A 16,668-nucleotide genomic window follows, 5' to 3' on the forward strand; every position below is an offset into this window, starting at 1 on the left:
ACGACGTAATTCATGTGTAATTTGTAATATAAAAAAAGAATGAATTTGACAGTTGTGGGCATTAAGGTCGGACCTGCCGATTCATTGTTGAAGTAGAAAAACATCGATGCAGTCATCATCCGCAACGACCGAAAATAGAATATGGTATAATTTCGGGGTGGGGGCGGGTTCTCCAAGAATGCTTCTGCCCTAATTGTCTCCCTAAAGCTAAGCGTGTAAGTTTCACCCTTAGCCCTTGGGGAACAAGCCATATACATACCATCAAATCTAAGACCGCATTAGTATCAAGGTACTTATGAGCACTGCATCTTTGTGGTCTTCCATGGAATCACCACAACCGCACATTGTGAAGAATCAGGTAGGCTCCATCTTCGTATCCCTTGCTCCCCACGACCTTCAAAACTGCTGCCGCCGATGCACCACGAATGATACCACCCATCTTATAACCAGACGACATCACTCAATTTGAACAAACTAATAAACAACCCTTTAGTGATGCACCAGAAAATCAAATCTAAAAAACAAAATAGGAAGTTAACTCCTGACCACACTTTCCCGTGACTAACAAACTAAATCCCAAAAATCAACATAATCACACCTTAAGGGCAAGACAAATAAAAAATAATAATACTCTGAAATTAATGAATTTCTGTTCCTCTCTCTTTGCAAAGCATATGCCATTCCTGCAGCACTGCAGCCTGAAGTGCACGATGCTCAGCCTCCTCTGCAGTTAAATTCGATAGGGTTGAAGGTCCCTTGGGTTTACCATCTTCACTTTCCTTTTTCTTCCTCCTCTCCTCACTTTCCTCTTCTTCTTCTTCTTCAGTAGGTTTTGGAGGTTGGGCTGGTGGTTGGGCTGCCTTGAGCAAGGCAATTCGTTCCATTGAAATTCTTAGCCTCTCCACAGCTGCCAATTTAACTTCATCTTCAGGCATGTATTCTACACCTCCATCTGTAATATCATCTAACCACCCCTGCAAATCTGATCCAATCTCTTTTGTGATTGATGCATCAGAGGCTCGGACCACAAATTTGCACATCATGGTTGTTGTCTCGTCTCCTAGATCAACATTTCTGCTCACTTCACTTGCGCCAAAGATCATCATGCCAATAAATCCACCATACCAAGTTTTTGCAGCAAAACACAGCTGTTACAGAAAGAGGAAAGCAACAACAGTTAACAGAAGCATGCGTCAATCCTGGGGGCTATAAATGTAACACCCAATGCTTGAAATCAGGCTTCAAAAAAATCCAATGCTTGAAAAAGAACACGTGTAGAAAAAGTTGAATAAAAAAAGACGACCAGAAAATGAAAACAACCATAACAGGATATCAGTATGAAGAAAGAGGACTAGACACTTACTTGAAAACCAGCCACTGTTCGAAGGATGTGAGAACAAACTCTATGAAATGGTTTTGAAGAGAGAGATTTCAAACCACTCAAAAAAGGAGAAGCCCCATATTGTTGTGCAGCAGTAGCTTTAAAACCACTCCCTTCATAGGTATATGCGCCCGAGTACTCCAGAATGGCAGGCAGGCTAGGCCACAGGCGGAAATATTCAACAGGTGAGATTTTGTGTGGCAAAAGAAGCTCAGTTAATGGAATCTTGTAGGGCTGACACCTCAAGACCACGGGTTCTCCAAGTTCTGGCCTTAAGCTTCGTTTTTGTCTAATGACATGTGGATCATCTTCAGAATAATCTCCCTCATAATCTCCTGGAGCACCACTTCCATAGAAGGGATAGTACAATACTTGAACCCAAAGATCGCATCTCTCAAAGTGGGAGACACCAACAGTGACACTGCAGAGCACTGGATCCTAGGAACAAAATCGAAGACCATCAAACTTCATCATAAGTTATAGAAACTAGAAAATAAAATCTATACAAATAAGTGTAGAAATTGAACCTGTGAAACAAGGTTACGCAACTGCCGCACTGCTTGAGGAGATCCATCCATGAAATACAGTGAACCAGATACCCCAACTCGAATATCCACTCTATTAAGTTCTAGTTCAGTCAAATTTAAAACCTGCAAAGTTCCACTGATTAGCACACCCTGCAGGTCATATAACGGCATGACAAAGAAACGCTTGCAAAATCTAGTTATAAATATGAAGCATTGATAAGTCAATCCAAAACCATAGTGTAGACATGGGCAAAAGCACCAATACTAATGGTATAAAACCATCTAAAAAGATAATTTAACACAATTAACTTGCAATTAAATACTTTATTATCCTATTAAAGAAGCAGATAGATCAGATTAATTTTAGTCATTTATAGTATAAGAAATTTTATGGTGAAAAGATTACTGTTGCTTGACTTGATTTTGGTGTCAGTAGAAAGGATTATTTACTTAACCAATATTCCAGTGGAACAAGATTATCTGAAATATGATTTGTGTTTAAATTGCTTTTTAGTGTATCCACAGTGTATTAAGGGACCCCTATGGTTGGCCTTGACTAGTCACTCATTGTAACTGAATTCTATTCTAAATCTTCAACACAAACTTCTCTTCCTAATAAACACCCTATAGTATTTTTGCTTATCCTTGAGCGCTTGCACTGCATATATCGTGTTCATAAAAGCATCAAGTACTTGAAAGCCCCATTTGTCATCATATTGGACTATTGACATCTGTTCTGTAGCACATTGGTGCATTAGTGATCATCTCCCTATAGTTTCATATGCTGTACATTATCCCCCACAATTTCAAGTATTCTGCATATATAAACATGACTCTGGAAAGCTAAGTATGGGAGACGGGGGAGGAAAAAAAGGATCATAGGGTATGCTGGAAAATAGTCAGTAGAGCTAAAAAGTAGGGGGGTCTTGGAATAGGAAATATCCAAAAAAGAGACTTATCTCTACCGGGGAAGTGGTTATGGAGAATGCCCAAAGAAAGAGAAACTATGGGCAAAGGTGGTGGTGAGCATACATGGGCTCTTGGACAATGGAAGGGATGCTGGTTCACTGCTTAAGGCTACCAGAGCATCTCCTTGGAAAGCCATACAAGCGTTTCTACTTTGTTTCTTGCCTCTTGTAAGGTATAATCAAAATTCCGGTAATCAAATCAAATTTTGGGATCAGATTTGGTGTGGGAACTCCTCTTTGAAGGACTTATTCCCCTCCTTGTTTGCTTTGGCGTGCTTCAAGAATGAGCCTATTTCCACTTTTTTAGTCCCTTCAAATTCAACTAATGGTTTTGACTGGAACCTTGGCTTTAGAAGAGTAAGGGATTCAGAACTTGATAGTGTGCCCACTCTGCTTCATACCCTCGAAGGAATTTTCCTTGATCCTGCTAAACCTGATGAAAGAATTTGGACACCTTCCTCTTCTGGATCCTTCTCCTGTAACTCTTTCTTCAAAATTTTAACCCAATCTCCCCTTAGTTCCCAGCAATCCTTTCCTGTCAGGGAGGTGTGGCGCATGCCTATCCCACCTAGGGTTGGGGCCTTTTGCTGGGAAGTTGCACATGAAAGAATAATCACTTTTGACTGTCTAAAAAGGAAGAAGAAAAAGTGGTGCCTTTCCCCTCATTGGTGTATTCTTTGTAAGGCTAACGGTGAGACTTGCTTTCATTAATTTATTATCTGTCCATTTGTTGTTGGCATTTGGGAATGGTTTTTCTCCTTATTTGAGTGCAGGTGCACTCATCTGATATCAAAAGCCTCTTTGGTCCAACTTCCCTTAGCTGAAGAAGATAGGTAAAATCATGTGGAGTGCTAGGGCAGCAATAATGTGGACAGTGTGGAAAGAAAGAAATGCAAAAATTTTTGAGAGAATGAAAGAACGAAGGTCTTGATCAAATCAATAGTGATTAGTGTGGGTCGCTGGCTGAAATCATTAGAAATTTTCTCACATGTCTCCACTGATGACATTATTAGAAATTGGAAGGAGGTGGCGGATTCAAATATCAATAAGCAACTTGTTGTTCCTACTTGGTCTCCTCCTGAAAGAGGGTTTATCAAGCTTAACTTTGATGGAAGCAGTTTGGGAAACCCGGGTATGTCAGGAATTAGAGTATTCGGGGATGGGGATGGTAAAGTGCTTGCACTATTCTCAGGTCCAGCAGGTGAGGGTGATTCACTAAAAGCGGAAGTTATGGCACTTATGGAAGGGGTGCAAAGGGCTGGAATCATGAATTTTAGGAAGCTAATTATTGAAGGGGATTCCAAACTGGTAGTGGCATGGCTACTAGATGAGGAAAGCAGGATATAGAAATACAACAATGAGAAGAAAAAATTCAAATCGATCACAAAGGATATGGAACTGTGAATACTTTGGGTAAAAAGAACTGCTAAACCGATGGCTGATGCATTAGCCAAACAAGGGGTTCGAAAAAATCAACTATTTTGGGCACAGATGTAACTTTTGATTAAAATCTAAAGGGGAGAGATAAGAGGACACCAAGGGAAAAAAGCATATGAAACTTTCTAACTAGCGCAATAAAGTCTGCTGGATCTGATCTATAAAATCTAAATTGAAATTTAACCGACTTTAGCAGTAGCAGTGGCTTCATAGTTCCAAAACATCTACCCCCTTGAAGTGCTTTTTTTTTGGTTCATGGGCATGGACTACACGATTGGGGAGGAGGTGCCCATATCCATAACCCCCCAACCCCGGTGGCAGTGGGATTTGCCCAAGTCTCCACTACAATGAGCCAGAGACCACACTAACTGAGCCACCATCAGTTGGACACATGATCTGAAATCCATGTATAAAGATAATTATACAAAGCAATTAGCCTTTCTTGAATAATTCCACAACATGAATTATATTTCCAGATTCCCTACCTCTGAAAAGGACATGGGTTGAAGTAGTGAAAAATTATTATTTTAGTAATCATGTGGCCAACTCTGTAGAGTGAAATGAATCAAATGATTGGAGGGCCCATAATTTAAAAATGTATATGGCACTGAACAGAGTGGAATGGCAGAATAGGATTCATGTAACCTACTCTGTATAGTTGGGACAAGGATTAAATGAGTTGAGCTGCATTTTCAATTTCTCCACTTAGGAGATGTTCAGCAAAATGTATGGTTTTGTCTTCAAAAACAAAACCACACAAATTGCCGAACACCCCCATATTTTACAGTTTGCTCATAATATGAATGTTATTTCCAAATTTAATTTAAACGACTCCCCTGTCCCTTTTCCATTGAATTTAATTTTTATCACCTATCTTACTTTTATTTAAATCTGTGGGAGTGGTAGTCATATGTTGCAGAGGATGATAGTTCCTTTTACAGGTAAGAAATATTCTTTTCTTCCCTCAATTATCACCTGAAAGGATTAAGAAAATTCCTCATAAAGCATCTCTATAAACTGGGTTTTGGAACCTTGGTACCATCTTGAAAATAAAATTTTATATAGATGTAGGCCTCTTAGAAGAGGTATCAGCTCTCCTTGAATGAAGCCACCACGGCCCATGAGATCAGAATACCTCAGTATCCCTTCCTCTTAGCTTCTAAACCAGAAAACCCTGGATTCTCCAATGAGCAACTACTACAAGTTTAATCACTTTTTGACGGAGACGACTCCAAAGCTGGGATGATGGCTCTAGCCTCTCGGTGCTGAATAACAAGCCAGAAAAGACAACTTCTCACCACATTATCCAAGGAGAAAACTCTGAATTCCTCTTTGATACTGTTTCAAACCATCCAAAGGACTGTTTCTCTCAAGCATCTCTACATAATATTCATATTTCTAAAGGCCATTTTCCATTTCAGATATATTTAATTACATTTTAAAAATGACTGCTTACAAATATTTTTAATCAAATTGCACATCGCTTCACTAGGGTGGTGTCATGTATCGTCTGAAATAGGAGAGCTTTGTCCGTCCAATCTCTCCGGTACTAAGACACTATACCATCCCTTTCCCTTTCCCTTTCCTGACTATCTTCTTGGATAAGAAAGAGAGAGAGAATATGCAGATTTAAAAGAACTAGTAGGGTCATCAGGTGGATTTCTTGGAGAGAATCCATTCTCCAATTAACTATTTCTAAATGTTTCTCAATAATTTTTTTTTTCATGAATCATTCACAACTCTTATGGGACTCTAGAAACAGTAAAGTAAGAGAGTTTTAAGCCACATAAACAACCACCCCCTATACTATCAACATTATCATAACTTCTTACTTGTCCCACTTCAAAATTAAATAACCGTCTATTCCCACTTAAAGCCAACACCTTTAACCCACTCAAATTGACTCATAACTCTTAACTTGTCCAATGCAGATTCATGGAACTTGCACTTAATAGAACCTTATAGATGCAATATCAACATGGCCATTAATTGCCATGAATTGCACAAATACTTACTAGATCAACCTTGTGCTTTTAAAGAACATAAATGCAATTTTTCTTCACCTATTAACACTGTCTTATAAACTTAATTGCAGCATAACATCACCAAGAATATAAAATAGTCTCCTAAACTAGGAATCACAAGTAAAAAAACTAATGAGGTTGGCACAAGTTTTCTTTTACAAGTGACTGGTAAGATTTTATTAATAATAAATTGTGTAGAGGTGAATCCCCTTCTACATGCAGGCCTGCATAATCTGATTTAATCCCCTTCTGCGTAATAGGCTGGTTTTTCGCAAGTGATAACTAAAGACATCAATAAATCCAGATAAAGCAGCTAATAGGTAGGCAGACAATATAAATACATTAAAGCATGGCACACATATGCAGTAAGGTTAACATAATCCCAAGTGACAGAACTCAGAAAGCATCCAAAATGGCTTTGACAATACTAACCTTTAGGTGCAGGGTGATCCTTCCATCATTCGAGTCTGTCAAATGATATGCTTCAACATAGCAAGGATCGCTACTACCAGTCAAAGTATAAGCACTTGGAGGCACCTTGAGGACAGTAGAGTCAATGCCTTTTGTCAATAAAAGAGTTAACTCACTAGGATCTGGCCTCCAAAGTTCCTGAATTGCCTTGTGAACTAATCCTTCCAACTTCCTGTCCTGAGCTGCAGATGCTTCATAGAACTGAACAGTAAGCTTGTGGTGGCTAAAAGGATAATCTCCCCTGGCTTCACTAACCCCAGCCCACCTGAAAATGACACATAATTAAACACAACTATCATGTACTGAAGTATAGTTTATTCCCAAAAATATTAGGCATAGAAATTAAATATACTTATCACAAGGATTTTATCATCCCTGGCATCAAGTTTTTCCAAGTTCCAACAAGATATTGCCAAGGAGTCAGAAAACAACAAAACTGACTTTTTCAGTAAATAAAAAATGTATGGGTTCTTATAGCAGAATGCTATTACACATATTATTAGGATTATACACTAACAAGTTCTTGAATACTTGTCAGAGAATGATGTTGAATGACCAAGAATATGAAAAAGAAAATATAAACATCATTGTGAAAACTTCAACATTGAGGCTAAACAATGCTGGGTTCTGTCAAAACTTTGGAATCAGAATGTGGTTGCAGCCAAGATTCAAAGTATCAATACACCTCTGTGTATCGGTACTTAAAACCATGCGCTTTTATGTTTTTTTTTCAAAATTTGGTATATATGTATATATATATATATATATATATATATATATATTCATTAAAAAGGAGTTCCCGAAAACACCTGTAAACAAGTGTATCGGACCCCAAAAGATATGATACAATAAGCCCGATATGGGGCGTATCATATCTATACTTTGAACCATGGTTGCAGCAGCATGTTCAATGGTCTGGCTGCAGGTTGGTGACTAGAAGTAGGCTCTATTGGAAAGTAACAGAAGCATTTTTTAGAACAGCTCAACTCCTCTCAAGGCCTTGGGAGTATATCTATGGCCTGATCTTACTAACCAGAAAGCAGTTTAGAGGCATCAGCTATGAGAACCCGCATAGAAACCTAATAGAAGTTCTACACTCTTCCTGCTCAATTTTGAGGGTGTTGTGATCTGGGCTTTCAGTGGGCCAAATGTTATAGCCAATGCTTCCCAGACTGAAATAAGAGCTCTTCTAATGGGCCTGCGGATTATCTATCCATGGTTACTCCCTACTTGCTGAAGTGGATTCCAGAAACATTATTGGGTGGGAGCATGGAGAAGGGTCCTTGGAGATTCGCTCACTTCCTCAATGAGATAAGAAAAATCTTAGCTTCTATCAACTGTACATCCAGATGGATTCCGAGAGCTTTGAATCATATGGCCAAGTCTGGGGTGGATAGGGCTTTCTTTATGGTGCAAATACTTTACGTTTGTAATTTCCCGGGAGGCTTCCAGGATTTTGCTTTTTTTTTTTTTTGAAAAAGGTAAAGTATCATTGCATTAATATTAAAAACAAAAAGAATGCATGGTCCTCTGTACAAAGAGTTTCTGACTTTCTGTACAATATTCACATCCCTTAAGGACCCCCAAAAAAGACATAAAGATCAACATAAATCTTCCCCTCCAAAACATGGGAGATTTGATATCCAGATTTTGATCATTTCTACTGCTGTATTAATAATTACCCCCTCCTCTGAATTTGCCTTGTGATCAAATAATCTCCCATTCCCTCTCAAACCAAATGGCCCACAGTACTGATAAAGGCACAACTGCCCAGCAAGCTTTCCCTTTCTCCAAGAGACCTTGAATTTGCCAACTTGCCAAGAGATCCTTGGCCAAAGCTGGACAGAACCAGAAGACAGGAATGACCTTGCAAAACTGAAGCTAAATTCTGGAGGAGAAATTGCAAAAAAGGAATAGATGACTCTGGGGTTCAATCATCACATTACAGAGTGGGCATATAAAGTCAGGCAAGTTTACTTCTTTTTCATTGTACATATTTGATATTCCCATGTGAATCCCTCAGTCCCCCTATCCCTTTTTTGCCTAGCAATTAACGTTATCTTTTTTGCAGGAAAAAAAAAAAGAAAAGAAAATTTTAGGTGATTATTCCAGGAGGTAATTAGATGGTTGCCAAGGTATTCCTCTAGCAACCTCCCTCTTCAACACTGTCGCTTTATTGATCAGTAATATCATCAAAGAGATTCTATTAGAGGGAGAAAATGAGTGAGGAAGACTGCTTTCAGCTGATTTTGTTCTGCCTAGCCGGTGGGACGACCATGTTTCTTCTTCAACAATGTTGCAAAGATCCTTTGTATGCTAAGCATCATGGAGGTGTGGTATTTTGGAGTTTTGAAGAAGGGGCAACTGAGTTTTTTAAACATTTGCTGCATATTGTAGGCGACTCTTTTTTCCTCCCCATGGTGCCTCACAGGCAACTCCAGTGTTTTAAATGGGTCCCCTAAAGGGCTAAGGGTTAGGCAAGCACAACCAATGTGAAAAATATGTGAAAACATTCCAACACTTAGCATACAAATTGAAAAAGTGTTCCAACAAGTCTTCCATTAAGAGGATTAGAGTACATATAATTTCAGTACTTCTTGGTTATTAATCAGGTAGCTTGCCAATACCAATGGACATATTTAAAGAGAACATTGTGTGGCACTTTCTTATTTCACTTCTAGTAACATTAAAATAATATAAACATCATATGAATCAATGCTCACATTTGTCATTACATAAATGTTCATGTTTTGTTGTACCTCATTCTTATTGCCAAATAGTGATTGACTCACTCTAGCTTTCAAAAATTCAACAATTTCTCTTTTTATTGGTTGAAGTCAACAAATTCTTCCTGATGAGTATGGTTAAAAATAGAGGAAATAATTATATGTTCCCCGACCACACCTCACCCAAAAAAAATCATGAAATTCTGTTTTATGAAAAGAAAAGGTCATACAAAATAGATCCAGATGGATGAAGACAGCTCCCATTATTAAATGCAACACGTCTGAGAGAGAAGAGAGAGGAACTAAAATGGGAGAAAATACAACTATACAACTTCCATGTTCAGAATCCAGAGCAATTTTTCATAGACAGCAAGCAATAATAGGAAACATGGAGCAATAATAACTAATAGATGATCTACCCTACAAACATAGCTCGTTCTAAAGTAATGTTCCTTAAAATACTAGACTCACCCATATGTCTCATTCATAGAACTTTTCACAAATTAGAAAGAAGGAAAGCAATAATATTAATAAAAAATTCTGTCCTTTTTTATGCCAACATTAACCAAAATAATTACAGCACTTAACCTGCTTTCAGGATGACTTGTCACATATTTTATTCTCTGCAATATAAGACGGCACTGATGCTTGTTTACAGAGTCAGCGAGGCCATTACTCCTAAAATCTTCTAATTCCTTAGTCAACAGTTGCCCCGCCCTAGGATGGCGTGATCCCAAACGCTGAGCACATAGAAGAACTGCCTGCACATCCTGGAGCCTATTTGATGTAGTTGCAGATGAATCTACATTGAACAATACTTTGTGGATATTTGATATGATAATGTTCAATGGATCCTCAGGATCATCTGCCAGAAGTGGATCAAGACCTTCCAGATCAATATGTTCTGCAATGGCCCATATAAGGCGGGCAGATATTCTTGGGGTGTTCACCTAACAAGTGGGAAAAACTTATGTTAAGATAATACTCAAAAAATTAGAATAATAACAAAAATATAACACAGCAAAAAAGGTTCTGTAAATTAAGAAGAAGGATCAAAATAGAAATATCCATTAAGAGGGGATCATGTAGCATTGTGCACAAGCAGCAGTTATTTTGGGCATTTGCTGCATAATAAATGTGAGAATATTTGTGAACAAGGAAATTATCAAAAAATAAAAATATTAGTGAACAAGGAACAAGACATCAATACTAATATGGGACTCATCAAAGGTAAGCATGGCACATTGAGTAATAACTAGGGATGAGCATAAAGGGAACACAAAGGATTCTATCCTGAGACACTGTAATGGTCAGAGTGACACATTGAGTAACGACCAGGGATGAGTTCAGATGGACTTTTTTGTTTTTGACTTCAAAGGGATTATAATGGGCTCTATCCTGAAATGGTAGCAAATGGTGGCTGGTTCTGCCACCAGAAGATAGCTAAGATCAATATATCAGAAGCTCCAGAGTTGAGCAAGATAAAAATGAAATTTGATGGATGCCATATAAGAAATTGTAGGCCCTTGGCAACTGGTGGGATCATTAGACACCATGTTGGAAATATCTTGCTCAGTGACTCAGGCCTGCAGGTGAAAGAGCTTCACAAAAGGTTGAATTTCTTGCATTTCTTCAAGGACCGAGCTGGATTCCTCTCGGGATGGAATGGGTTGATGATGTAAGGGGACCGCCAAGTGGTGATTGGTTTGTGATCCTTAAGTATAGATGTTCTTTGGCCCCTTGGGTTCTTTTTTAGAGAAGCAAAGACACTGACTTAAGCCCGAATTGCTTGTTCAGGTAGACTCCAAGGGCAACAATTAGTCTTGCAGATGCTCTAGCAAGGGATGGGATGTTCTGGTTTGGGGGCACCTAGCCCAGAGGCTAATTTGTAAGCTTTAGCATGTGATTTATTCTACTGGAATGGTCAGCCTGGTGTTGTATTTGTTCCATTTATTCCAAACCTTTGGGATGTTGTGTTTCTTATTATTGATTACCAGTGCTGTACATGTAATCAAATAATGAATGATAAACTTAGCATTATCATCCCATCAATCAGGTAACAAACTAGAGAACATTTGATACATTATGGTATATGGTAGTAAAAATGCCATACAAATGCTGTAAAATGATAATCCATCCTACTTCCAACTTACCAGTTACTACACCACACTTGATGAGCATTAAACAACACATTAATGCATTGGAAGCAGTAGCATACAAAATAGTCTAGTGAACACACAGAGCGAGAATAAAAGCAACTTCTTGATGAACAATGCCTTAGGAAGCTCACGTGAGTAAAATAATACTAGCAAGGATAGCAATGTAATTTCTGAAAGAATTATTTGACGAACCTCACGTAAATCTTTAACAAGCTCACGCTGCAAATTTTGTAACCTTGTCTCATTTAGAATCTGATCCTGAGAAGCACCATCTTTAACCCTTTTAACACCTCCTCTAGTATCATATATATGGCACAGTCTAACCAACAACTTTAAATAACAATCAATAGCATAAGTTCGCCCCTCGCAGTCCCATTTAACGCAAGGCCTACAAACTTCTACCACTTCCAATGCTGGCTCTGTCCAATTCAATGCACCATAACCAGTTCCATAGGCCAAAGCTCCAATGACTCTGCTCTCTGTACCTGAATTCTTTTGCTCAGGGAGCGGAAGAGATAACTGGAAACAACTTTCCACCAGGGAAGCAACTAGCTCCTCTCTAAACAAACTTTTACTTGTCACACTGTTGAGGTCATCCTTTATCCTTACATCTTCAAAAAGCGAAGCAATATCAGTTCCAGGAAGGGGTTTTTGTCCTCTTCGGACACTTTCTTTTGCAAAAAGATCAACACAGAGCGCTGTTCGACATATACATGCCAGAGCATGCATACGGTCTGATTCTGCCCTCAGATTTCTGACCATAAGGAGCAACCTCTTGAACAAGGAAACCTAAAACCATACATTATATCAGGGCATAAATATATCTCCAATCATCTATTAATAACAGTATAATTGATCCAAAAAAACACTGCAAGCATGATAAGAATGAATCACTTATTCACAATTTTTTCTATAAGGTTTGCAATTGGAGTGCATAGATCGTGGATTAGGACTCATTGTGTGCTAAGTAAAGGCAGCAGTAGTTGTTTTTCTTATTTATTTTAATTTCTTTTTATTGGAAAATGATAAAAAGACTGGTCAGTCCATGATGTAAGGTCATAAAACAATAAGCATTAATATCTCGAGATAGTTGAACTGACCAATCTAGGAGCACAAATGTAGATAAACATGTAACTAACTAACAAGCTTTCACAAATACAGTTCCACAATTCTACTATAAGCCTCGGTTTAATATGTCCGTAATTTCCCTAATATATTTCCATTTCCATGGGTAGTGACACGAAATTTGACTGGAATCGACATTTCCCCAATGAACACTACCAGACCTACGTGGAAGAATAACATTGACTTCCATTTCCATGGATATCCACAACATATTTCCATTTTCACTTCCATGGGTAGCAACATGAAATTTTACTAGAATTGACATATTCCCTAGTGAACACTATCAGTACCATGTGGAGTACAAGAGATAGTATTATAACATAAGTTGGTGACGATATTGTAGATATGTGAAGTAACAAGTTATTGTGCACCTAACTTACATGATTACAACTTTGAGCTAGCTCAATATTCATTCCAAACATGAAGTTAAATAATAGTTTTTTTTTTCCTGTAATAGATTATTTGGTTGATCTATTACAACCATTTACATTTTCTATGAGTTTAAATTTTGCTTTAACTAATTCTATCATGAAGTTCTAAATTTTAAGGTTTACAGGGCAACTTCAGTACATATTCTTTTGTCTGTAACCTTAATTTCTTAGTTTTGTTTAATAATTTGTAACAAGATAATAATTTAAAAAGGTGTGCCTATGCTTCTTTTGTCATTTCATAAAATATCATTCTATATTTTGCATATTTTACAATGTTTCCACCATGTCTATAATATTTACAATATTTCCATATGATATTTCCGACATGTTTCTTATATTTGGATGACCGACATTTCCACCAACATCGACATCTTAAACCTTGCTATGAGCATAAACCACAAAATAGCAACAAATTATAACATCTGATGAGTAGTGGATTAAGCTTCAGTTAATAAAAGGCCATAAAATAAGCAACTTCCCATTCTTCAACGATCTTGCTGTAAAACAATAGGGAGTAACTATTATATAACTGAGCCTATTCTATGAATTACGATTCACCTTAGATGGGACCCACTCAATGGGTAAATGCAGTTCATAAGCCATTAGTTACATCTCAACCATTACATAACTGAGTGTTGAGATTGTCTTATTCTATCAGCCGAAAGTCCAAATAGAGGAGGATTGCCTCAAGTTGGTAGCTGACATTTAACTTCTGTCAAATCCTTATGGCCACCTAACTAACTACTTGGAAATAGAACAAATATTTGCAGCTTAGTTTGTTATGAGATCAGCTCATTAAAGCAACAATAGAAATGAAGAAGCTAGATCCCTAGATGATTATTATGGAAGAAAGTACAATTATAGCAATAACAAGGTTAAGGTTTTCAATTGATATGGATATGGGCAATATTTTCCCTTATAGAAAGGTAAAAGGAGCAAATCACATCCATCTGCAAGTTTCATAAATGTCAGATATATTGCAGAAAGCTTGTAATGGCTTCTAGGTTATCCATGCAAAAGTGTTCCATCAACCAGTACATAAAACCTGGTGGGTACAGTACACAGAAGCATAGTCTTTTAACAACATTGAAAAAATTAAGCTATGTATAAATTAAATAACCAGTTCACTTGCTACATTAGTATTTAACCTATCATTGCTATAAAGGGAACCAACTTGCATGTATTTTTCTAAGTTACTACAGTTCTTTATGGCATTAAGCTTTGGCCCCTATAATCTCAGATTGGTAAACAAACAATCACTTGAGGAGACAATTTGATTGGATGGAAACCTGCATATGAAGATCCAGAAGGTGTAGGTTTGTAACAACAGCTCTAACGATGCTTTCTCTAGCAGAAGAGAATTCTTGCCTGTCCCAAAGAGTGAGAATCGCCGTGATAGATGCAGAAGCCCATTCAGGCTTACCTCCAGGCACATCCGCTAGACGCAACATGTTAATTCCCACCTCAAAGATCAAAGCCGGATCCAATGACGCTAAGAAAGGAACCAGATGCGAAACCACGTCTGAAACCCCTACAACCTTTTCCGCATTACTCAAATCCGGAGTTGCATTGCTACTAGCATTTCCAGGAGATTTTGAGAGTTTCCGAAAAACCTCAACTGCACCAGAAGCGACAGCCTTCGCTGCATAGACAAGTGGAAATACAATAACCCTAAAGCTCTCAATCGGGAGAATCAAAGACCTGGCCATCAAGGCATTTCTCTTCTTCCAGACAAAATCAACCATGGATGAAACCCAATTAGAACGGATAGCAAGCGAATTTTCACTGTCAACAAGCTTATCCCCTGCTAACCGGCTCATCCTCTTCGAGTCAAACTCCAGAAATAACCTGCCTACGGACTCAAACGCAACCTTAGAAACAGCATCGGATCGATCAAGCATATTCTGCCCAATCCTTCTCCACCAATTTGAGACCTTATCCAGCAAATTTACATTGTTCTCGCAAAGAATGACAAGATCATCTCGTGCTAGAATGCAGCCTAGGGTTTCGGTAATGGAGTACCGGAGATTATCACTGGGAGAATCAAAGCAATTGGAGATCTCCTTGTTGCAATCTGTAATGAGCTTACCAAGACGATAAGAAGGTATTGCAGCGAGAATAGAGACAGCAGCGGCAGTGACATCAGGGTCGGGGAAGTCGAGATCTGTGCGGATGCCGGTACATACAGTTTCCCATAAATCAGTGGTGAGTCGAGTCGATCGGATGAGATCGAAAGCGAGCTTCTTTGAGACGGCAGACGCTGGAGACGCGACGATCTCTTCACATGCGGATTTTGCGATGATGGAAATATCTCTGCCGGCTGCTGACTGTTGGAGAGCTTGGAGAAGAGCACCGGACTGGCGGAGAGCATCATTCGAGCGCAGATCAGCTTGGATCTGAGCGAAGAGGATGTCCATTTACGGAATTTCCGTAGCTATGATTTGAAGATTTTTGCGCGCGAATGTAATTGGGGTTCTATGAGATGGTTTCCCTACTTTGCTCAAAGCTCAGTGTCATGACAGCGCTGGAATAGATATTAGTTGAATTTATCAGATTCTGGTCAAGAGATACATCTGAGAAGACACGTCATTGCAGACATTGCTTCTGTTCTTCTGCAGCTCGAGCTCTGCACTATTTCTCTCGCGGAAGGGAGAGGGACGAAAAGGCAGAGAAAAGCTTGAGACAGAGAAACGGTGCTTAATAGGAGTGAAATCTTGACGCATAGGACATTTTAGTTTTTACATCCTTTTTCTCGGCGGGTGTCCAAGGGGTGGCGGGGGCCACTCGGGATCTGCTGCTCTATCGCGCGGGCTACGCAACCAATACTGCTGGCGCAGTGGCGTGCTCACTCGTGATCGGTCACGTAGCCCGCGATTCACAGCGAGTTGGGACGGTTTTGTTAAGAGGAGATCACAATTTGTATGTTAAAGAGTTTGGGCCGGCTCCCAACAAAATGTGTTCCAATGCTATATATTTCTTTTTTTTTTGGTAATTAAGAAATAATGCTTTCATTCAGATAGTCAAAAACATCAACAGAGCCTCCCAGAGCTTGGGTCTGATGCACCATTTTGGCAAAGCTGTCCATGAGGGTGTTACATTCACGGGGAGTGAGTAAACTCAAAAGCCGTAAGGGACCTGGTTAAACAAAAGATGTCATAGCAGATTACACCAAAGGGACAGCAAGAACTGTCTTGAGTAGCGTTCCTAAAGTTGTAGAGAGAAGACATCACATCTTTAGCATCTGATTCAGAAATGAAACTACCCCTTCTCCAATTGGAAGCTTTGGAACAGCCAAGATGTAAAGCTAAAGCTTCTGCCATGGAGGTAGAAGTACATAAGATTTTCCTAGCTTGCCCCAAGATGATTGAACCAAAATTGTCTCTAATAATGCATGCAATAGTGGTGTCTCATGTCTTCAG

General features: G+C 38.8%; 1 protein-coding gene across 1 annotated transcript; it reads right to left on the reverse strand.

The window, feature by feature from the left end:
* Nucleotides 1-464: 464 nt before the first annotated feature.
* LOC104591659 (protein TPLATE-like) lies at nt 465-16,076 on the reverse strand. The gene is made up of 7 exons (XM_010250603.3): nt 14,539-16,076; nt 11,886-12,482; nt 10,123-10,484; nt 6,770-7,073; nt 1,909-2,031; nt 1,364-1,819; nt 465-1,148 (listed from the first exon to the last, which is right to left on the reverse strand). The coding sequence occupies exons 1-7, from the start codon at nt 15,664-15,666 to the stop codon at nt 639-641; spliced, it is 3,480 nt and encodes a 1,159-aa protein (XP_010248905.1). The 5' UTR covers nt 15,667-16,076; the 3' UTR covers nt 465-638.
* Nucleotides 16,077-16,668: the final 592 nt, after the last annotated feature.

The sequence above is a fragment of the Nelumbo nucifera genome, chromosome 4 (genome assembly GCF_055504915.1).
Source record: "Nelumbo nucifera cultivar China Antique chromosome 4, China Antique-T2T, whole genome shotgun sequence".
Lineage (NCBI taxonomy): Eukaryota > Viridiplantae > Streptophyta > Magnoliopsida > Proteales > Nelumbonaceae > Nelumbo > Nelumbo nucifera.

Bases quoted from the DNA above. Each gene is read 5' to 3' on its own strand.
- LOC104591659 (XM_010250603.3), bottom strand. From the start codon at position 15,666: ATGGACATCCTCTTCGCTCAGATCCAAGCTGATCTGCGCTCGAATGAT. The intron at 2,032-6,769 runs GTTAGTATTGTC...GGAACTTTGCAG, and splicing joins GGATCACCCTGCACCTAAAG to GTTTTAAATTTGACTGAACT. The intron at 1,820-1,908 runs GTTCAATTTCTA...TTTTGTTCCTAG, and splicing joins TGCGTAACCTTGTTTCACAG to GATCCAGTGCTCTGCAGTGT.